General features: G+C 44.0%; 1 protein-coding gene across 4 annotated transcripts in view; it reads left to right on the forward strand.

The window, feature by feature from the left end:
• Positions 1-23,794, forward strand: part of Ercc6 (ERCC excision repair 6, chromatin remodeling factor) — a 65,074-nt gene that overhangs the window by 4,775 nt on the left and 36,505 nt on the right. For 3 of the 4 annotated variants that reach the window (XM_021182209.1, XM_021182211.1, XM_021182210.2), the window contains exons 3-6: positions 607-727; positions 2,644-2,755; positions 7,801-8,530; positions 22,826-22,954. In XM_021182209.1, the coding sequence (XP_021037868.1) occupies positions 607-727; positions 2,644-2,755; positions 7,801-8,530; positions 22,826-22,954 (1,092 nt within the window). Of the gene's footprint in view, positions 1-606; positions 2,756-7,800; positions 8,531-22,825; positions 22,955-23,794 lie in introns of all 4 variants that reach the window. The other variant, XM_029468867.1, reaches the window with a different exon arrangement.

Here is a 23,794-nt window from a genome sequence, read left to right on the forward strand (position 1 = left end):
AACTCACTTTGTAGACCAGGCTGGCCTCGAACTCAGAAATCCGCCTGCCTCTGCCTCCCGAGTGCTGGGATTAAAGGCGTGCGCCACCACGCCCGGCTTGATTTTCTCTTTTAAAAACTAGAAGCAGCAACTAATTTTCAATTATTCTTTTCTCTTTACACCATGAAGGTTACTGCTACAGTAGAGGAATTTGCAGTTCTGTGGATGGAAAATATTTGCATAGATAAGTGAGTTAAGAGAATAATTAAGCATTTTAGGACTTTTTCAAACTTTGGGAGGCTTCCATGATGTGTATCAGTTTCTTCGTATATAAAAGGAAACTTGGACTGAGTTCTGTCCTTATCCAACTGTCTTGAATAAATAGACACTAAAAAATGCTTGTTTTAGAAAAGAGTCAGTTTGCAAATATTCATGGGCTGGTTTAAACCACCTGAGAAGACAGGAACACTGTTGGTGACTTTGTGGCTCTAAGAGTGCATTCTGCTTCAGTTCTGTTCAGGTTTTCGCTCATAAGAAGTAAGATAGATGTGTTTCTAGCATTTTCTCTACTTTATGCTAAGAAAATGTTACCATGGAGAAAAACAGACAACTATTCTTATTTTTCAGGTCATGTACAACATCCCTGAGGCAAATCAATAAAATTATAGAGCAACTTAGCCCTCAAGCTGCCAGCAGCAGAGACATCAACAGGAAACTAGATTCTGTGAAGCGACAGAAGTATAACAAGGTGACGCTAAGTAACCTACTGAGCGCGGCAGTACATTTAAGGACCATTTAAATGCTTAGGAAGGATTCCGGAGGGTACATATGCTATGGGTAATAACAGTATAATAGAAACATATTTTTTAAAAAGATTGATTCTTATTTTAAGTGTATGAGTGTTTTGTCAGTATGTGTACCATGTGTGTGCCTGGTGTATACAGAGGCCAGAAGAGGGCACTAGATCCCTTGTAACTGATGTTACAGATAGTTGTCAGCCACCATGTGGGTACTGGGAACTGAACCCAGGACGTCTGTAAGAGTAGTTATTGCTCTTAACCTCTGAGCTACCTCTCTAGCCCCACAGTAGAACCACTTGGGTGCCTTTCTGCTTGTTCTGCTACACAGTATTTTTGCTAACCCATATGTACAGACACATCCATATATATATGTGGATGCACACATCCATCCATCCATACTCAGGAGTAGTTCTTGTGGTTTTGTGCTCTTTCATGGACAGGGAATGTCAGCATTAACTCTTCCATTTCAGCCTCTGCTTGGGCCAGAGCTCTCTCTCTGTCTATTTTGTCTGAACTTAGCTATCCTGTTTGGGTCTGGCTTACCAAGTGTCTTCTCCTCATTTCCTGCAGATACAGCCATTACCACTCACACAGCTGTACGGGGCTGCATAGAGGCAGAGAACTTGGGGGTGGGAAGGGACTATTGCCTCTGATATTGCTTTTCTGAGGCTTTTAAGAATAAGATTTATATAAAAAAATAGGACTTATATACAGCTTTGTGAAGGCTGAAACATTTTTGGGGTTTGAATAACAACCACTGTGTGGGAATTGATGGCGGTAGCTGGGGATGACTAACTAGCGTTGATGGTTCTGGCCCCGAGCCCGCAGGTGTCTCTGTTTATGGCTGACGGAATGCAGCCTGTGGCATACTTGTCCTGTGAGTTCCACTTGAGGGCAGTGTGTAGACTCTGTAGTGTAGCCTTTCTTTATTATCTCACTGAGCTCTTCATTTCTACAGTAGCAACCCAAATGTCCAAGCTGGCAGTACTTCAGTGTAGATGGAGCCTTCATAAGTCAGGAAGGACATTGGGCTTCTTGTGGGCTGGAATTTTAAGGTGGAGAGAACCAGCTGTTAGGTGACTGGGTCGTGGTCTGACCTAATTATATTCTGTGTTTAGGATTTTCAAAGGGAAAGTGCTTTGAGCAGGATACAGGAAGCCTGAGAAAACAAGTTGCAAGTCATGGTAGCATACTGTTTGTGTTTGCCTTTGTCCCTCACCTGATGCTAGAGATCAAACCCAGGGCCTGTGTGTACTAGGCAAGAACTCTTTTCTGCATGAAGACAGTTGAAGCACTTAAGGCTTAATTGAAGCTTTAGGAAGGCCACATACCTGAGTTCTCATAATGTCAAGGGAGACAGAAAGGAGTCTGAGGTACATGGGAAGAAGCCTTAGCATAGTGTCTTTCAAAGCTTTGATGGGGTTGAGTACGCCAAAGGCTGCCATTCATGGCCAGGCCTCCAGAGGCCTGACCTTTTGGATTTTTATTTCTTGTCACTCTGGGCTGCTGCCTGCTGTAGCTGGTTGGTTTCCTAGGTCAGAAACAGAGTTTAATGATGTATGCAGAATGTATAGAGGGAACTCAGAGAACATATCCACCTCCCAAGTTAGTGCATGTGAGCTCAGGGTTCTGTCCTGAGGGCGAGGGCGAGGGCGAGGGCTGCCTGTGGGTGTGGCTGGCTGGCTGGGCCGGAATACTCCGTGCTGCAGGAAAGTGGGAACTGTTCAGCTGGTGCTCAGTAGTGATGTTACCATGTGGGGTTTTTGTTTACTCTTGATTAAAGTTTAAAATTGTGTGGTGCAGTCTTCGTTTTAACAATAAATCACTGTATTATATATCTTGTATTCGGGGTTTACAACTTAAGGAACAACAGCTAAAGAAGATAACTGCAAAACAGAAACGTCTCCAGGCCATTCTCGGAGGGGCCGGGGTCCAAGTGGAACTGGATCATGCCAGCCTAGAGGAGGACGATGCAGGTGAGGATGTGGGGCAGCTTGGCATGCTCTTACTTAATGCCTGGTGCTTGTATTCAGGGGAGGTGTCTGTGAGACTCTTTTGAGTTTTGAGACTAATGTGTTGCTTTGCCTGTGTCAAATGGGTCTGGGGAAATCTTATTTTCCTGCGGAGTCAGAGCTCTTAAGGCACACATGCTTTTTAGAGACTAAAATAAAATGTTAAACCGGTTCTTTCTGGTGGTTACTGGCACAGACTTGTGTTAGGCTTAATAAATCAGAGATTTGCACATTCTTATACATTAACTTGATAAAGAGAACTAGTATCTTGATTGGGTTCATTTTGTAGTCTTAGCTCCTCAGCCAGCATCTGTAGGCTTGCCCTCACTGTCCAGTCTTTAAGGAGCATGACAGGCTTTCAAGCCCTCCTCCGTAAGGAAAGGCTAGATTCAGGTTAGGTTGTGGCCAGGAGTCCATTTCAAGTTCTCTTCAGGACAGCCGTGCTTTGGAAAAATCTCTTGGGAAAATATATAAACCCCCAAACTAAGTATTTTTTTCTGTGTGTCTGTATTTACACACTGTTGGTTGTTACTTGGCCAGTTTCTGCTTAAAACATAGGTTAAAGATTAATAGAGTTTGGTTGATCAAGCAAACATTCTTTGCTAACTCCTGGAACTTTTTTTCACATAGACAAGAGGATTTGTATGAAGAATGTAACAATGGAGAAAAACAATGTGCTCCCCCCTTCCTCCTGTCACGCAAAGCAAGAGCTCACTCTGTACCTCAGGCTAGTCTCAAAATTGTCCTCCTGTGTCAGGTGTGCCTCCTCACTCCTGGCTTTAGATTTGCTTCTAAAGTTCAATCTCATGTGTTCCATCAGGCCTGCCGAGGTTCCTGCCACTTGGGTACCAGCTTTCTCATTGGTAAAGGGGATCTTCCCTGTCTGAAGCCTGAGTTCTTTAGTTCTGTTGATGCAGCGTTCATAGATACCTCTGCAAATCCTGAGGCCTCTTCACCTTTGCCAGGTTAAGCCTGATGATGCCTTGAGAGAGTGTCGGACTCCTGTGTCCTAGCTTCTTTTCTGCCCTCTGGTTAGTTCTGGTTTGCTATTGTTGGTAACTTATCTGGCAGTATCTTAAATGCTGATGCTGCTTAGGACATGTTGAGTGTTTGTGTTGCTTCCTCTCCTGGTCTGTCTCCTCCATTTCCCATGGGTTTTGCAGCTACCTGAGATCTGACGCCTTACAAATCCACAGCCCCTTTTTTTTCTGAGCTCTTGGTCCCCAGGATACTTTCCCATCTGACCACTAGCCATTACTGGGCCCTGTCTGCAGAGGCTGTAGAGCTGAATGCCAGTAGCCAGGCTTTGGGGAGCCTGGCTCTGTACTGCTGGGTGTGGACCTCTCTCAGCACATCTGAAGCCATGTAGCAGATGTTGGGTGTGCTGCCCACATGCTTCCCTGGGGACATGTCTGCACTGCTTCCAATGGTGGTTACACAGCTTAGCAGCAGCCCCTTCTGCATGTAGGTGGGATGAGGACAGATTGGGGATCTGCCTTAGCCAGTGTGACCTGCAGGGCAGCAGGCACACTTGCGTCCCTTCTCTATTCAGCCACACATGGTCCTGTCTGAGTAGAGGAAAGAAGCCCATTGAGTAAAGTGGGAAAGAAGGAATTCATCATTATTCACAGCTATATGGTAGCTTATGTAGAAGATACAGAAGAATTGCTGTGGAATTACCACAAGACTTTTAATAATAGCATTGAATACATAGTGCATAAAAATTAGTTATTTTTGTATGCTAGGAAGAATAAAAGATAAAATTTAATATAAGTATCAGTTATAATCCAAAGACCTAGAAATAAATCTTAGGAAAAAAAGCAGTTCTGAAATGTTTTATATATCTAAAAACTGCAAAATGTTATTGACAAAGAAAAGTCTAAGCAAATGTGGCAATATACTGTGGTTGATGCTGGGTGATTCCGTATTATAAAGATGACATTTTTAGCCAGCTGTAGTTTCAATGCTACCCCAATATAAATTTGAGCCTTTTAAAAAGATGACAAATGGCATGTATAAGACATAGGCTGAAGGTAGAGGTTATTAGCAAGCTAGTGTTAAAATCTGCAATCCCAACTCTTGGGAGACTGAATCAGCAGGTTTGCTGTGAATTTGAGGCCGTTATAGCCTACAGAGTAAGACCCTGTCTTACCACTCCTTATCTAAGAAAAGAAAACAGAATGCCAATGTCTAGTATAAAGCTGTAGTGACTAAGTCAGTGTTGTATACACAGCCAGGCTGATGGATGGGATAGAAGGCCCTGGAAACGTGTCCACCAGTGTTTATTCACTTGATGGTGATGAAGATCCTGAGCAGGGCTGTAATGAGCAATCTTTTGATCAGAAGACTAATAAAGGAATCTCAATCCATTACACATATTACAACCAAAAATACACTCCAGGCAGTTTATAGACCTGAATGTTAATGATAAAAAGGCTCTGAGAACATAACACAGGGAGACACTATCATGATCCTGGAGCAGGCAAGGCAAGGACTGAAGCAAGACCACAAGTGTAAAGTGTGCACAGGAAGAGAGCAGTTTAACAGCTAAATGGATTTGAGAAACAGCCAGGAGCTTCTGCCTGTCAGGAGAGTGTTCAGAACTGGAGAAGGGAGGTTGCAGAGAAGGTGGGAGAAGATAGTAGTAGAACATGCATAGGACTTGAATTTATGACGCAGTAAAAAACTAGACGAAAGGTTAAGACAGACTAAGAACAAAATTTTGGACACAACAGCAGTTGTCCATAAGGCATGGATTTGAAAGGCCTGTTTTCACTGGAAATCATTGAAGTCATGGAATGGCAAGATGTGGGCCAGTTTGAATTCTTAAACACTACTGAAACTTAAGCTAGTGCCGCTTCTCAAATCTTTTCAGCAGTGTCTGCTAAACCTTAGCATACTAAAGAATCAGATATCTTTTATTACCAAAGGATATATACCAGAGTATTCATAGTAGCCCAAGCCTAGAAACCACCCAAACTATGTTAATAGTAGAAAGAGAAAAGGATATTAGTAACAGTCAGTTAATGAATTTCAGTCCATTTGAACATTAAATCAGTATGGATTTCATGCTGAATGCCAGGCATTGCAGGCAGACAGGAACACAGAGCCAGGCATGAGTCATTCTTAGAGTCAGGCCTGTCAGTGTCTCAGGGGAGGCTGGAGGCCGAGAAGGTGGCAGAGAGGGTGCACTGGGAACACTAGTTCTTGATTTCTATTACTTGATCTGGATGCTGATGTAGAACTATAGATTCTTGGAGCTTTTTCTGACTAGTCATTGGGGCTTATGATTTATATACTCTGATGTATATTTTATTTCAATGCAAGGTTAGTGGAAAACTGACTGGTGACATTGGTCTGGTAGGTCTTTTGTTTCTGATTACAGGATAAAGTATTTTGCTGGAGGTCAGCTTCAGTTAGGGGGAGAGGTGTTTCTGGATGACTATATTTGACATATCTTCATATTTAGTATAGCTTTTCAAGTTATTCACATCACACGCCTAGCATGGTATCATCCAGTAAGTGTGTGTGTGTGTATGCATGTGTATGCATGTATATGCATGTGTATGCATGTATACATGCATTGCATGTGTGCATGCAGAGACCAGAAGAGGATATGAGGCGTTTTCCTCTGCCATTCTGTGCCTCATTTCTTGAGAACAGGGTTTCTCACTGAATCTTGAGGGCTTGTTGTAGGCTAGTCTGGCTAGCCAGTGAGCCTGCGGGATTTGCTTGCCTCTTCCCTAATGTTGGGGTTACAGCACTGTGATCATTCCTGGCTTTCCAGGAGTTGAGAATTTAAACTTTGGTAGGTCCTTGTGTTTTTAGAGCAAGCCCTCTTCCCAGCTCTCTGATGGACCTGTCCGCATTGAGAAGAACCCACTCGCTGTCTTTGTTGTTCCTTGTGCTGGCATTGCGTTCCAGATGAGGAATTTAGTTGTCCCATTCTGAAGTGAACCAGGCATGTCCACCTGTGACCGAGGGGCACATGTATCCCCGGATAGCTATGAGTGCAGCCCCACTAGATGACAGTGTCTTGTGGCAATGCCAAAAGGTTAGCAGTCGGATACTAGTGATGGGTTGTGACCATGCAGGAAGTGCAGTACTTTCTGTCTTTTTTAGATAGGCATGCTGATTCCTTAGATGAACTAAGGGTCCATCAGGCAAAGCAATGACATAGGATGTGGGGGATCACTTGTCATGGCTTACTTCTTAGCTGATGAACAAACATAGATTGTCTGTTTATAACCAATAATGTGTAATAAGCCTGCCTTTGTACAGAAAGTATGACTATAATGTGATACATTTTTATTCACATTCAAAGTTAGACAAAAGAACAAATGAATATGTAGTAGGTAAACATTTAGTGTACTTATGGGGTATCATGTGATATTTCAACGCATATATTTTGTGTAGTGTGTAAATTGGGTTAAACATATCCATCTTCCCAAACATTTATCGTTTCTTTAGTGGAGTAAAACATAAAACCTCTTCCAGCTATTGCAGCAGCACAGTCTGTTACTACTCTGTGCACTCCCCTGCTGTGGAGTGGGACCTCAGACCTCCCCTTCCGTTACCTGCGACTTGAGAGAGCAGCCTTCTCTTTCCTCCCTGATGTTCTTCTCAGCTCTCAGTGGTCCCATCCTACTCTCAGCGTTGTGAAGATCAGCTTGTCTAAATCCCACCTGTGAGGGAGAGCACACAGCACTTGTCTTTCTAAGCCTGGCTTGTTTCTCTTCACATAATCTTTAGTTCTGTGTAGCTGCAGGTGTAGAATTTCATCCTTTAAAAGTAGCTGCACAGTGTTTGTATACCACATTATACAGTGTCACATATTGGGGAAAAGTTACTATGAATATAGTACACATGGGTTGTAAACTTTCCTCTGCTTCAGTCACTGATTTGTTTCATGAGTTCCTGGAAATTCTTACCACCTGTGAGAGAGTGATTGCTTTCCCGTGTGCTCTTTGAGAGTTTTACTCCAGTCTTCATTGTTGCTTCCCTTTCAGAGCCAGGGCCATCATGTCTTGGCAGTATGCTCATGCCTGCCCAGGAGACCGCCTGGGAGGAGCTTATCCGCACTGGCCAGATGACACCGTTTGGTACCCCAGCCCCTCAGAAACAGGAGAAAAAGCCCAGAAAAATAATGCTGAATGAAGCATCAGGCTTTGAAAAATATTTGGCAGAGCAAGCACAACTTTCGTTTGAAAGGAAGAAACAAGCTGCTACTAAAAGAACAGCTAAAAAAGCTGTAGTCATATCCGAGTCAAGCCGAGCAGCAAATGAAACCAAGGCAGACCAGAGAAGCCAGGTGCTCTCTCAGACAGACAAGCGCCTGAAGAAGCACAGCAGGAAGCTCCAGAGGAGGGCGCTGCAGTTCCAGGGCAGAGTGGGATTGCCGAGCGGGAAGAAACCTTTGGAGCCCGAGGTGAGGCCAGAGGCCGAGGGAGACACTGAGGGTGAGGAGTCTGGGTCCTCTCCCACTGATGGGGAGGAGGAGGAAGAACAAGAGGAGGAGGAAGCGGTAGCCAGCCTGTCTTCTGATGACGTTAGCTATGAGTTGAAGCCTCTTCGGAAGAGGCAGAAATACCAGAAGAAAGTCCCGGTTCAGGAGTTCGACGATGACTTCATTCCAAGCTCTGAGGAGGAAGATGAAGCTATGGAAGGAAGAGGAGGAGGCCGAAAGGTAGCCAGGCGCCAAGACGATGGAGATGAGGATTATTATAAGCAGCGGTTAAGGTTAGTGTGGGGGGGAAGGGGGAGGGCACCCTAAAGATCTTAGCATTTTAGATTCCTAGGTCCCCCAGCTGTGCAGACGCTGGACTTGCTGCCTTAGCCCACAAGAACCTGGACATGGAGTCCTTAGTGGAGCTGGCCCCAAAGGTTTCAGTCTTTATTCTAATTGAGAGGCAAGTCTGGACTGAGGAGCTGAGGGGAAGGCTGGGCAAGAGCTGAGAGGGCTGACACTAGCTGCGTGTCTGGTACTCAGAGTTGTCGCCCTGCAGCAAGCGTCAGGAAGGGAAATGTCTTCCACCTTGGGTTTTTTCCTTGTGAGGTAGGATATTCACTTTAGAGAAATTTCCTTTAGAAAAAAGCTGAAACGCATGTTTTAGCATATGAGAGAAGATGTTCTTTTCCAAATACCTCCTCCCTTGACTGAGAAAATAGTTGTCTACAGACTTACAGGCTACTGTAATGCCAAGGGTACACTGTGCGCACAGCACACATCTCCTTGCCGCCCGCCATCTGCCAGTGCTGAGGCTGGGCTGGCTTTTACCATTACGACTTTGTCAGCACTTGGTATGAGCTGAGGGGGAGATGAGCGTCTGTGGGGTTACAGTCAGCATCTCGGGTGGGTTCTCTGAGACAGGAGAGCACTCCACATACCACAGGCACAGGGTTTCTACAGAGGTCAGAGGAGAAAAGGAACCAGGGCACCAGAGAAATATTACTATTGGGATGGCTTTGGCTAGTCCTCAGCAGTGCTTTTATTTCTCGGTGAGGGGAAAGCTAGTTGATAGTGTTTCTAGAAGAGTTCCATGTGATTTCCTGGGAAAGCTTGCCGATTGATTTTGTTTAGTTCAGAGCTGCTGTAACCCTAGTCCAAGCTCCAAGTACGTTGCATAACCTTTTCAGAGTTTCTTAAAGGTAACTCAAGGCCTAGTGCCACTGCCATTGTAGTAGCTCCTGTGGTGGTGCATAGAGAGGGAGGAGCCTATGCTGCTCATTTACCACCACGGCAAAGGTCAGTGTGCACTCCTATAGCTATACTGTTTGAGGAACACTGCTCAATACTCTCAAACAGTGAATACTGTCAGTCTTTACTGTAGGAAATTAATAAAAATGTTAATCATAGCATATTGATTATAAATGGAGCAATATATAGTCTTCTCATTAAACTGAGTCAATATTAAATGTATTTTAAACATACCAATTTATTTTGATTGAATTTTAAATATGGGTACAGTTTAATTTCATGGCAATAAGTTTTTTTAATAATGTTAAGATTGTAAAACAATTTATTATTTCCAAAGCCGTACCATAATCCATTTTTTGCTAAAGTTACAGTAAAATCTCGAATGAATTTAAGAAATACCAATAATTCTTAATTGCCACCAAAATACGATAGCTCTTAAAATTTTATAGCTAGTTATTAAGGCTGTTAAGCGGCAGATATACACATTGAAATGTTTATATTACATCTCCTTTGGTGCTCTTTCGATGGGGGGATGTTAAAAGAAAATAAAATGCTAAGGATTGAGAAACATATTAATGTTTGAAATTTGTCATTCATGGAATTCTGTTATGTACTGCTGATGTTTATAGACAGATGGAGTTGAAGTAGGAGTTCTTGAACTGAACAAGAACGTCAGGGTTGCTGATCACAGGATGACTTGAATCGTCAGAATAAACCCAAAGTTTCCAGTGTAGGAAATATATTTTTTTTAATTGTCTAAGGTTTTGGCATACCTGCTCTAGAACTGGACAGCCATAGTTGAAACCCTCCCCATTCTGATTAGGCTCAAGCTCTCAGCTCAGTCTTGGATGTAAACTGTGCGGTGCTATCCTTTCCTGTGCATTTCTTATCCGATCCTCAGGCTGGACCTGGGATCCGCTGTAGGTCAAATCTCTGAGTAGTCTTGAGCAGGAGCTATGCTTAGAAGCTGATGTTTGCGGACTCTTGCTCTTGCTGGAGGGACACAGGTATACTCCAGGACTGGCTTTTTTAACATGATGCTCATGCTCCAGACATCTCCAAGCTAAATAGACTTTCTGACACTGATAACACACCCTGTGCTTTGAATTATCTGTGTCCTGGCAAGACACAGATCCGATTGCCTAGTTAAGGCTGGATGCTAGGACAGAATAGTAATCCTTTCCCAGCGTGCTGGTCAAGTCAGCTGTACCTGTGCCTGGTGCTTGCTACCTGGATGATGTGTGCTCTTTCTGGTAAGGCGTCGGTAGCTGCTTGTTAGTGGGCATGAACAGATGTAGAACCTCAGTGTGAAGGAAGCAGTGAAGGAAGAAGAGGTGCGGAGGAGTCTTTGGAGGAGGTCCATCCTGTCACAGGGCCCTGCCTGCTCAACAGCTCAGATATGCTGCTGTGCTCCTTGTGCTCCATGGTAAATGTGCCTCAGATCCTCTGCTGTGTCATGGGAAATAGAATATTTCATGACAGTGGCAGGACATGCAGCTCAGCACTGCTCCCCTCAGAGACGTCAGACCCTGATCACACCACAGGAAAACACCCGAGAACAAGTCAGTGAAGCAGAGGTAGCATGTGCAGAGTGAAGGTGGGGGATGCACACTGTGTTTCAGCACGGTGGACAGATGTTTGGTAAGGGATATGTACCTGAGACATGGATTTGGGCTTCTCAACAGAGATGTCTTTACAGTTTCTATATATGTGACTTTGTGGCTTTCTAAATTACATTACTCAAAGGATATAACTTGTAAGGATTAAAGATTAAGCAGTTTAAAAATTAAGGAGAAATACATGAATTGGTTTCCTTTTTTATTGTAAAGAGTTTCCATTTGTAACTGAAAATGCACAGTAGTTTTAGGAGGTATGCTGCTTGTGTTTAACAGTGAAAGAAGTACTGATACAGTCAAATCAAGGCTGCATCCGCTCAGGCCCTGAGCAGGCATGGCTTATGTTGTTTTAGCATCCAGTTAGCACCTTTAGGAAACCTAGAGTTCTCTCTATAGGTGCCCTTGCTTTTGTCAGAGTGCTGAAGTTTCTTGACAGTCAGCCAGGGGGAAGGACAACTTAGATTCTAGCTAGGCTCTGGGCTTCTTTCCCTTCCCCTGCTTCTGGGAGTGGTGGTCTGTTTTCCAGGAGATCCAGGCCTTCTCTGGGGCTGGGAAAGAAAGCCAGCATCCCTCAGTGATGTCTGTTGTAGCTCCAGACGGTGAGTAAGGGGACGTCAACAGTGTTCCTACAAGCTATTTGCCTGAGATGGTAAAAGGGAACTGCTCTGGGCTCTGGCCTCCTTCCCCAGCAGTAGTCAGGCGAGAGGCATGGAGGGAGTTCATTTCCAAAGACTTTTGTTGTTGTTTTCTGTTGGCAGAAGGAAGTTAGCTTTATCGTTTTAACTTTAATTCCTATCTAGAAGCTAGCTATGATTGAAGTTGCCTGTACATCTGTAGTAAGGAGCAGGCACTGGAGCAGAACTTAGCAAAGACTGGTCCCTGACCCTGGGGGTGACTGTACAAGCCTAGCCTGGAAATCCCACCCAGAAACTTGTCCAAGAGTGCTGCGGTGCTGTCTGGGTTGGAAACTGCTAAGATTTGTATGGCTATTACTGTTTCTCTTCTGAGACCATAGCTTTTGACTGATTGGGTTCTCCAAAAGCTTTCCTGTGTGCCTTGACAATTGTGCGTATGTAAGAGAGGCTCTGGAGTAGAGTTGATGCCATTGGAAAAAATTGTTAATGTCGGGCTTTGAGGTGCAGTGCTTTCTCTATTCCCCCTAAACCAGATAATCCTCATCCAGCCCTCATCTCCTGTCAGTTAGATACAAGGGAGGTCAGAAGCCACCGTTTCAAGTGCCTGGTTTCATCTGGAGCACTGCGCTGCATGCTGGCACTTCAGCCAGAAGTTGGTTCCAGTTGATCCTTGTGCTTGGCTTACAGGCTTCCCATCTATTAATTGTAAATATATAGCAATATCAAGATGGGAAAAATCCTTACATATTTTTTCATTATTCCTGACTTTGAGTTTATACATACTTGTCTTTGCCTTGTTATGGTTATAGTGGCCCTCACAAATACATTATAATCAACTTGCCCATGGTCTCTCTGTTAAGAGCCAGAGCTAAGGCTTGAAGCTGGGAAATGTTGGAAATGTTGCCTTCCACTGTGGTTTGGTGGAAAGTACAGTGTCCATGTGTGACCACAAGGTGGTGCCAAGAAGCAGTACGTAGCTGCCTCTCTCATGGCTAAAACCAACTGAAACCTGGAATCTGGGAGGTGGAGATGGTTTAGGGAGATGGCTTCTTAAACTTTGGTCACTATCAGCAAAAGAAACAGCTCTTACCTCAAAAGACAGTAGGGGTGGTTTATTTTGGAGTGAAATATGAGAGACTATGGCTCAAAAACAGATTTAACTCACTTTAATACATTCTTGTAATTTTAAATTTTTATCTTTTTGTGCCTGATTTTTACTTTTATTTTATGTAACTAAACTAGAGTTGAAGTTGCTGATAAAGGCTCCTTTCATTGTGTAACGGCTACAGTGGGTCTTCAGTTGTCTCAGGCAACTAGAAGCTGATGCTCCCCTCTGCCCTCCCTTCCTCTGGAGCACTGGCTGGGCTTGTGCAGTCTGGCTGAGTTGGAGCTCAGTATGGAGATTTGGCTTGTGCACATGGCCATCTCTGAGGAGGAATAGGTTGTCCCTTGTGCTGCCAAGGGCCAGATCCTAAGAGGGTTCAGGTGAGCTAGGATGAACATTGAAGAGTCTCATTAGGAAGGTCAGAGTCCTCTAGGACTGTATGAGGAAGGATGGTATCTGGTGTGCTGACAGTGTGAGTAACTGCACTCCTCATTGTCCATCCCTCTCTTGGCTGAGGTACTGAAGAGCAGTGGGAAGGGGAGGCTGTGAGCAGTCCAGTGGCAGCTGTGTCTGCTGCAGGGACTCACAGCACTATCTCCAACATGGGTTCTCTCCTCACTGGGGGTAGGGAGTGTCAGTTCCACCCTGCCTGGGGTCCAGACTTTGTGCCGTGGAGCCTCTTTCTCCTCCTTTGCCAGCATCCAGTTTAGGCTGGATCATTTCTGCTCTTCTGATGGATCCTTGCTTGGACAGAGTGGACAGTCAGCAATTTTAGACTGTACATACTTAAGCAAAAGCTAAATTGATTTATTTACACTCTTTTAGAAGCCCTAATAATTTGATTTCTGAAAATATAAGATTAATGTTTAATCTAGATATGGTCTAGAAACCTAAATATGACAGTTTGAATATTGTTCTTAACATGTTTCCAGGGGCTTAATTCTTTATCAAGGAAATAAGCTTTCTTTTGTACTTTCTTCTTAGGAATCTAGATTTTAAAGAGAAAAGAAATCCCCCCTCCCAACCCAAACATGTTTTCTTAGAGAGTATGCAGGCTTTGAAATAATAAAGCCAAGACACAGATGAAGACTAATCCCACCTCCTGCTCTGTGCACACCTTTTATTCTCGGCTCAGGGCATAATTGTCTGCATCAGTCTTAATTTACTCTGTGAGATCTGGACTCCTAACTGAGGGTATTTCATCTGCTCAGATGTGCCAATTAAGTCCACCCAGATAGACCATAAAAAGGGAGAGAAGAAAAGTAAAACACTGAGTATCTCAATTTAGCAAATGAGACGAATCTGCAAGGGATTCTTAGCTGTCTGCAGCAGAAAACCTATTGCAGGGCACAAATGCAAACTGTGTTAGATACACAGCTTGCTGCCTGGGTACACTTCTAAAAATCAGACAGTTACCACTGTGCTGCTGCGGTAGAGTCTCTGTCAGGGAAACCACAATTTCACTGTTAACAGTGATTAGACTGTATGGTGTGTGTTTCCCCCATTTCGAGCCTTACATTGTGCTGGGCCCAGTGATCTTTGCAGTGTAAAGACAGTGGGGCGACCAGGGCAGTGAGGACAGTGGCGTTTGGGAGGGGCATACTCATGTTTTGACTCAGTTCCCGTTAATAGGCGTACTTTGTCCTGGTAGTGGGTTGGTGTGGGCAGTTGTGTCCATCGATTTGTCTGGTGTTAAGTGTGTCTCTCGGGATGGTTCAGCTCAGATCATCTGTAGTCAGAATTGCCAAGCAGCTGTTCTGTGACTTGGGAGAGCCTGTAGGTGTCAGGTGACAGTGGGTTGTAACTTTGCCTATGCAAGATGGGGGTGGAGTCACCCTGCGATCTGAAGCAATCTGTAGCATTGCTGATTTTTTTCATAATAAACTTTATTATAAAATCTTGTAAAACGCTCACACATAGGAATTAACTAGGCCCAAAGTTTGTATGTTTGTACAGAAGGCCACTGTGTACTGCTGATGTTAAGATGGAAGTTGAAGGTGTGAGATTTGGCCTGCCCTCATTATAAAGGTCATCACCTGATCCTTTGGCTGGAAGTTTGGAAATCACCCACTGAGAGACACTGTAATGTAACCAAGAAGGGGGATCCTGGGGAGCCTGCTGGACTGGGCTAGTGTCTGGTGTACATCTCCATTGCCCACAGCTTGTCTCTGGGGAAAATGTCAAACATCTATCCTGTTAAAGGAGTTAATAAATGAACTGCCTAGGTTAGTGCCTGGGATACAGTGACACCAGTGACCTCGGTCACTGTAGAAGCACTTTTTTAAATATATAAGATATACATGTGATATCAAAGTTTGTCCAGGGGCCTAGGAGATAGTTTGCTGGGTTAAAGCTCTTGTCATACAAACCTGATGACCTTAGTTTAGTTCCTGGAAGTGAAAAGCTTTGTGTGGTGTTGCACATCTGTGGTCTAGCACAGGGAAATGGGAGGTAGAGACAGGAGAAGCTCCTGGAAGCTCACAGGCTGGATAGCCTGGGGTACACTACCTGCACAGTAGCATAAACCATGAGCAAATCTTTGCCACAGCTGAAGAAGAGAACCAACTCCTGAAAGCTGTCTATACGATGCCCTGAGGGGCACAAACTGACCCTGTCACTGCCAACAGAAAACATGTCCAAGGCCAGCCAGCTTTCACGGCTCAGTTGGAAGTCATAGGCCAAGAAGATAGAGCATCAAACTGGCAACTGGTAGCCATGTGAGATCATGTTTCATCTATAAAACAGGAATGGGAATTGTACCCTGCCAAGGGAGACAAGACTACAACAGATAAGACCTCAGGCAGGAGCCTGTAACTGTGGGCAGTTCTCATGCCACAGGCAAAGGTTCGTATGAACTAGGAAGAACCTTAGAAAGAAGTCTTGTGAAGAGCCATGAAGATATTACAGATGCTGTACAAATGAGATGATTGATCTCAAGTAAAAGGCAGCTTAACAGTTGAGGTTGGTATGTATAAATAAGTATACCCGTTACAAGACTTAGTTTTATTATTGTTGTGCTTTTTGTATCGTTCACACTTTTTTGATAATTAGATTACCAATGTGAGCACCTTTGTTGTGGTTGTTTCTCCTTTGTAAACACTAGGGGGCGCCAGACCGCTGCCCAGGTAGGTCAAGGTTATACTGTGAGTCCCTATGGTGCTGCTCTAAAAGTCCCTTTCTTGAGGCTCTTCTGTGGTCTTCCATGGCTTGCTTTTTAGACCCTTTGCTATCTTTGATAGAGGATGTCATACCTGGAATGGGATCTTCTGTGCTCGAGGGGGGTCAGGTGGCATAGAGTTTAGATCTGACTAGCCCAGGTGTGCATTGCGTAGTTTTTGTTGTTTGTTTACTTGTTCTTTATTATTTTTTTCTTTTTTGAGACAGTCTCCTGACTGGCCTCAAACTATGTATTTGATATACCATGAGCTCCTGATCCTTCCTGTTCTACCTCCTCAGTGCTGGGACAGTGGCCTGCACTGTGACCCTGGCTGCAATAGATGCTTTGAATGTTTGTTTATTATTCTTGTTTAAATTATAGTTAACTAATATTTTTTGACTTCCTTTTTTTAATTTTATTTTATTAAAAATGCACTGGAGAGATGGCTTAGCAGAAGAGCAGTTGCTGACCTTCCAGAGGACCTGGATTCAGTTCCCAGCATCTGTAGGGGCTTGTACAGTTGTCTAGAACTCTAGTTCAAGGAAGTCCAACACCCTCTTCTGGCCTCTGTGGGCATAAGGCATGGAAGTGTCACAGGCAGTAGGCAAAACACCCATACACACAATAAAATAAAAGTAAATTAAAGTTTAAAAATTAAAAAAGGTTTGTTTTTAGCATATGAGTATTTTTTGGCTGAATAAATATATGTGTACCACCTATGTTCCTGGTGTCCATGAATGTCAAGAAAGGGGTGCCATCCCCTAGAACTGGAGTTACTGATGACTGTGAACTACCATGTGGTTTATGGGAACTGAACCCAGATCACCCTGCAAGAGCAACAAGTCCTTTTAACTGCTGAGCCGTCTCTTCAGCCTCAATTTTACAGCTTTTATTTTTGGTAAAGGTTACATAGTTTTATCAGATGCTACCTAATATGTATGTGGTTTCTTTAAATGTTGTACACACAGTATCTCATTTGGCCTTTGTAGCAGAGCACTGTGGAGCTCTTTGCATGTTTGAGGACATGAATATGACAGTGAGGAATGATGTTTTCTGGAGTTAGGCCCTCCTTCCCAGTGAAAGTCTCTGAAACAGCACTCTTGTCTGTGTCTGGTTCCCTCTTCTCAGTGCTCGTCTCGCAGTGGGTTCTACTCTAGTGGCCACCACTGGCGTCATCGGACTGGGTTACAGGAAGTAGGACCTCCCAAGAGAACATGGTACTCAGTGTTCAGTTTGCTTGCAGCTGCAAATACCAGGACAGCATGAAGGAAAACACAAGGGTGAGCTCATCCCAGGCATCATTCCCGCCCTATTGATACAGACACAGACTGGAGGTAGCAACGCCATTGCTAGCCCAAGAAGGGCTCTTTTCTGCATTGTGGAGTATTTTCCCATCCTTTTCAATTGATCCTGGGCAAGCTTGGAACCAAAACTAGGGTCCCTGATTCTTCCTACTGGGTAGGATACAGAAACCAGTTTGCCTGTAACCAAGTGGATGCATTGGGGAATCTGAAAATTGAGCTCAGTTTTGAAAAATAAGAAAATTTTGTTTTATGAAATTGTTTTTAATTGTTCAAAGTGATGAGTTTCCCTTTTTCTCTTTTTAATTTGTTGTTATTCTAAGATTCTAAGAATTTCTCTGACATTGTAATTAGCTCCCCTCTTGCATGGATCATTCTTGTCCCAGACTATAATAATGCTTATTAGTAGGCAAAGTAAGGTCTGGGGCTTTAGGGTTAGGTGGGTGGGAGTAAGAAAGCAAGCAACAGTGTCTAAATGAGGTAGAACAGGAAGTGTCTAGAAATCATCATTTCTGGATGATCCACTTATGTTGTTTTCAAACTACACTTCTCTGCACCTGTCTTTCTCGTCCCAAGCTCCATTCTGAGCATTGTTCATTGCTCAGCATTTATTTAGTGTCTGTGGGAGCTCTAGGGCATCGTGCCAGTCTCTGGCCTCTGGCTCTCACTAGAATTGGGAGACAGATAAGGATCTCAGGATATGATGACAGACTCTGATCATGAGACCTCCTGTGTGCCTAGGATGTCCTAGAATTAGGATGGTACTTGGTAGACCAGATGCCTAAGTCTACTTGGTCAGGAACAGCTTCCTCTACGGCAAAGGAACATGGTATCTGAAGGGTCTGACAAGTGTGAAGATGTACATGTTTGGAGGACGTAGGCTGATGGCTGGATATTCAGTTGAAGTGGACCAAGGCCACGGCATTATGCACCCAGCTGTGTCTTTCCATTTATGAAATCCAACTCTCCTTGGAATGCTAGAAATTCGAAAACAAACTAATAGTAAGTAGTGGCATTTAGCTTGCAGGAATGTTCTTAGGGTTTCATTGACAAAGCACCCTAGCAGCTATGTGGGCCTTCATGTAGTTGAGCTGGTTAATCGGGATCTGGGATGCTTCTGACAGACATTATTGCAGCATTAGCCCCAGATCCCAGAGCCTGGCCAGGGTCTCATTCCTGCAGGCGTGTAGGGAAGCCAAGGAGTGTTTTCCGTGCCTGCATCTGATGAGAATTTAAGTTTATGTTTCTCCCTGGCTTCCCCTCTCAGTGGCTGCCAGTGGAATCGGCAGCAGGCTGAATGTGGTGGTTGTATGAGGAGTTAGGAGCTCTGCCAGGGAACACCAGGCACGTTAGCTTTATGTGGCTGCAGCTGTGACTATTACATGTGTGGATGTTTTAAAATGAGAGGATGGAGAACATGAAAAAGTTATTCTTTCTGAAAAACGTAAATGTTGGACCATTTACTGCCACCAGCCAATTTTTTAGTAATTCTGCATGTGCCTTTTGTTACTGTCATATAAAAGTCAGCTGTAATCCAGACAGCATATACATTTATGGTCAAATTTCTATTTCTGTCTTCGGTGCTGGAGATTGAATCTAGAAGCTTATACATTCTAAGAATGTGCCCTGCCATAGAGCTACAGTCCTAATCCATAGCAAACATTTTTTTTTTTTTTAATTTAGATATTCAGGAGGTGTTTTCTGAAGGTCACATCATTGGTAATGATTCACTGTTTATCAGGTGTCATAGCTTTTGCTGACATATTCATTCCTTCTAGTAGTTCTGTGAAACCTTTGAGGGCCAGTGCATTACTGAACATAGATTGTGTGGAAATGCATATTGCCTCTGCTTCCCCTCTGTAAACTGGTAGTTCCCTTTACAGATTGGGCATGGCCATGTCAACAAGCATGCACAACCACACACAATTCTTAGTTCAGCACTTAGGTTCTCGCTCTTGTGTGGACTGCTTTGCATGTGGCACCTCAGTCAGCCCTTCATATAGCCCAGTGAAGCAGGCGTCACTGATTTTTCCAAGGCTCTTTGGGGATACTTAGTTGTAAGATTAAGTTTCTTGCTGAGGGTTAAGGGTGCCCATCATGGTTAGCTCTGGAATGTTCTCCAGAGGTTCATGTATTTAGCAGCTATAGCAATGTTCAGTGGAGTTTTGGGGAAGTGGCTCTGACCTCACACATACATTAATCCATTGTTGGTCATACTTTGATGGGTTATTGAGAGGTGGGACCTTGTGGAAGGGAATAAGCTATGCCTATCCCTTCCTATCTTTTTCTGTTTCCTGGCCACCTTCACCGTGAGATGAGCTGTTTGGCCCCTTCTCATGCTCCATGCCACTGTGCCTTTTCCAGAAAATAGTGGAGCCGGGTGGCCATGATGTGAACTCTGAAGCTATGAGTCAAAATAAGTCTCTCTTTTTAAAGTTGACTTTCTGAGGTATTTTTGACAGTGACAGAAAGGTGACTTGCATGTAGCAGGTTTACTTCTAGCCAGTCTGTAACCCCACTGTATGGGGCTTGGGCGTTTGTCTCTTCCTGTGCAGGATATTAGCCCCTTCATATCTGCTGGCCAACAGATTGCTCAGTCTTCTGGGCTCTAGGCCAAGCTGGATTCTAGAGGTCATGTTGAAAAGGGCACTTCAAGAAGATGATGGGGCTAGAGGGATGGCTCAGGATGTAAAAATGCTTGTGTCAGCCTGTCCATCTGTGCTTGGCCCTGGAACCCGTATAGGGGTAGAAGGAGAGAACCCACTGGTAGACATTGTCTACCTCCACATGCACACCATAGCATGTGTGGATCTAACTTACTCGTGTATACCCCCACCAACAGAAAGTTCCTGCTGGCACCTTGGGTGGAGAAGCCACTGTTTCACTGCTTTGCTGCTTTTTCTTTTTCTTGGAAGAGCTGGTGTGGAGCCCAGGCCCCAGGCCACATGTCACACAAGTGCTCCATAACCACACTACAGCTTTTGGTATTTGGGTGGCTACAGCTCTCCTACCTTTCCTGAGTATGCCATGCCCTTCTTGGGGGCACTCCTTAGATGGTGAGCCCCAGTCTACGTAAGGAAGTATTGCTGCCTGTAGCTCCGCCCACATGTGCATGAGGTCGTATTTTCTGTGTTTTAGATTCTTCTGGGATGATTTGTCTTCACCGTGGTTCAGGTGCTTGTTGACTGAAATGATTTAGCCCCACCACCTTTGCTCATTCTCTGGCCAAATGTTAAATGCTGTCATCTTTCTCTATGGAGGGGAAGCTCTGGAATGTAATCATTTCTGTGGTGGCTTATGTGGTTTCCTAGGTGCTGGGTTCTGTGGCAACAGGATGCCTGCATGTATTAGGACAGAGAGAGGAAGGCAAGATGAAAAGATGCAGTCTTGTCAATGCAGGATGATGTGGTGGGAAATTTAACAGCCACAAACATTGAGTGGTGGAGTCTAAGGAAATAGCTGTTACCTGTGAGTGAAACTGTGCTGTGTAGTATGGCAAGGCCATTGTTCATCATGTGCCAGACTGCCAAAGCCAGAGCCTTCTGGGATTTCTGTTTCCCTCCCTGCAGAATTACTAAAGATAAATGCCAAATGAACTCTTTAAGTGCCAGGGATAGCTTTTGTGATTCTTGGAGTGTCACCTTAGCACAGAATTTGCTGAGTAGAGGTGCCTTACTTTATAGATATCTGATGCTTAGTTCTGCTGCTCAGGGTTTGGTGCCGAGGATTATCTTATTACCTGAAACGGGAGCACATTGCAGATTTGTGCAGCACAGCTACTGCTCCTTTCCAGCGTGTTCTCTGGACAGGTCCTGCAACTCCAAGGCTGTCATGACATTATTGACATGTGAAGCTAGGTAAGAGTTTTCCTACAAGATTGGGCTGACCTAAATTTGCCATGCTGCCTTTTCTGTAGTCTCCTCAGCCAAGAACTGAACTCTAGTCACCTTTAGGATAGGCAAGAGTCACTGCACTCCTGGGGAGGACATGTGTGGTAGTGTGCCTAGCAGCTCTGGGCTCCCCTTACGGGAGGCCAGCAGGAGGCCTCTGTAATGACCAGGTGTGTCTCTAGACATTGTCAGAGTGGTCTCGGTGCACGGGAAGGGAACTGTTGTCCCTGTTGAGAACCACTGAGGCGCACCATTGCACTATAGTAAACGTGAAGATGACTCAGGAATCAGCAGAACAGAGGTTGTTGTGGTCACCCAGAGGACTCACTAGGTCAGCTGCATGGAGGTAATTGTTCAGGAAGACAGCTAGGAAAGGGGAGAAGAGGTGGTCTTTGGAAGTGTTTGTGTAAAGAGGTGCCACGGTAGACTGTTCCCACCCAGGACAGTTCCCACCCCCATCTAGTGCTTTCTTACTGAGCACAGGTAAGTTATGTACTTTGAAGAGCTGACTTGAAGGATGTGATTGCCCATCTGCTAGTGGCCTCTGAGTGGGCTGCTTGCCCATCTCAGGCCTGTGGGCCTCTGCAGTTCTGTGATGGGTTCTCCAGCCAGCATGTGCCCACCTTCACCTCATATTTTCTCAGCTTCTGCAGACATCCTCTGCTCCTCTTGCATAGTCATTAGAAGGTAAGCCTGTGTGCACTGCTCTTGTGTTCAAGCTTTTGGTTGGAGGGAGGCAGTTATCAGTAGTCAGGCTTGCTTCCATTTCTACCACGTTGTAACATTGAGAATGTCAGTGTATGCATGCTAAGAAAGTCAGAACTTCTTTAAGTACTGGAATCCAAGGTTATTTACTCTGGTAATTGTTTTTCTTTTTACTCACAACAGCAGTGTTCATTATAGTTGTAGGGATGAGTTAGTCTAGTTAAATGGCTGCATCCTTCATATGGCTGTGGTGTGTTGCAGGACTTCATAGCTTGTTACTGTCTGTAAAACAAACACAACATCATGCTTCTGAAATGCCAATGTTCATCTTTCCTTTCAGTTTAAGTTTATGTGTCTATATCACATTCTTTCTAAGTGATGATTGTCAGTGCCTGGCACTGCTGATCCTCTTAAGTTGAGTAATTAGAAAAATTACCTGTTATAGCAATTTTGAACAAAAATTGTTTTTTTTTTCAAAGTAATGTGTTTTTATCCTCTGACTATTATTTTCAGCAGAGAAATACCAGTTCTAAATACAATATGCTCTTGTTAAACTGTATTACCATTTTGAAAATGCTCAGTTAATATTGAAAATTTCCTGAGTCTGTTCTGGGATGAAAGTCATGTATCTTCGAAGCTTGTAGAGGAGTTTCCCCTTAGGGTGTGCTGAAGAGGAGTGACTGGTGTTGATAATGAAATGAGAGGTAGAGGAATCTTTGTCGAGTAGCTGTAATAATTCAAGTAAGAATTGACTCGAGGGGGCACGAGACAGAGTTGGTTCGTAGATGTTAGTGTTGGGTAGTGATGGCATAGAAGCCTGAACGGCCGTTCTGGTTCGCCTGTTCCTTTCCAGTGCATAGTCTAGAGCTGTCTCTTTTCATCGTCTTATAATCGAACTAATGGAAATGGAATTTGTTTTTCACGGTAGGAGGTGGAACAGGCTGAGGCTGCAGGACAAAGAGAAACGCCTGAAGCTTGAAGATGATTCTGAGGAGAGTGATGCCGAATTTGACGAAGGTTTCAAAGTGCCGGGTTTTCTGTTCAAAAAGCTCTTTAAGTACGTGCCATTTGTTCTGTTGTTCTGTTTGTCATCGAGCTGTTGTGGACAGATTAACATTTAGGAATTACAAGTAGTTACCTGTGGGCCCTGAAGGTACTTGCAGCAATTTATTGCAAATCCAGATGCTGTCAAATGAAATTTTAGCCACATGCTGTTCATTAAAATTAGATGATAATAAATTGACTAAGGTGCGCATTGGGTATGTTTGTAAACTGATGAATCTGTATGGACTTGTCTCAGTAGACTAAAAGCAACGCATTTAAAAGCCTCTGCATCAAATTATGTTTTTGCTCTTAGTAATTTTAAGTCGCCAAACCTCTCATTTTAAGAATTAGATTAATTTATTTAAGAAGATTTATATTTTAAAATCAAGAAGAGGTGTTACAGATATTAAAATCAAACCTTGGAGGAGCTTGTTATTTTTAGTTCTGTGTGGAAACAGAATTGTTGATTGATTTCTGAGGGCCTTGTCTCGTACCTAAGGGATAATATTTTTGAAGTGACCAAGTGTGCATCTGAATATTTTATGTGGACATCTTTCTACATAATGTCAAAAGGTAAGACACAGACAACACCTCGAGGATCGAGTTGGTGTTGGAAGCTGACTTAAGTTCCCTGTGTAAATGGCTGAGTGCTCTGATGACCGGAAGCTGCCTAATGGACGCATGCTTGGTATGTATGACTGGGCAGGACTTGCGTGGTGAATACGCACACCAGGGGCATTTCCAGTCTCCTCACTTTCAGAGGCTTTAGCTGTGCAGAGGAAGTGAGCCATTAGACAGCTTCTTTCCTTTTCATATCATCAATTCATAGAGCAGTAAACTTCTTTCTGTGAGA

This window comes from Mus caroli, chromosome 14 (assembly GCF_900094665.2).
Source record: "Mus caroli chromosome 14, CAROLI_EIJ_v1.1, whole genome shotgun sequence".
Lineage (NCBI taxonomy): Eukaryota > Metazoa > Chordata > Mammalia > Rodentia > Muridae > Mus > Mus caroli.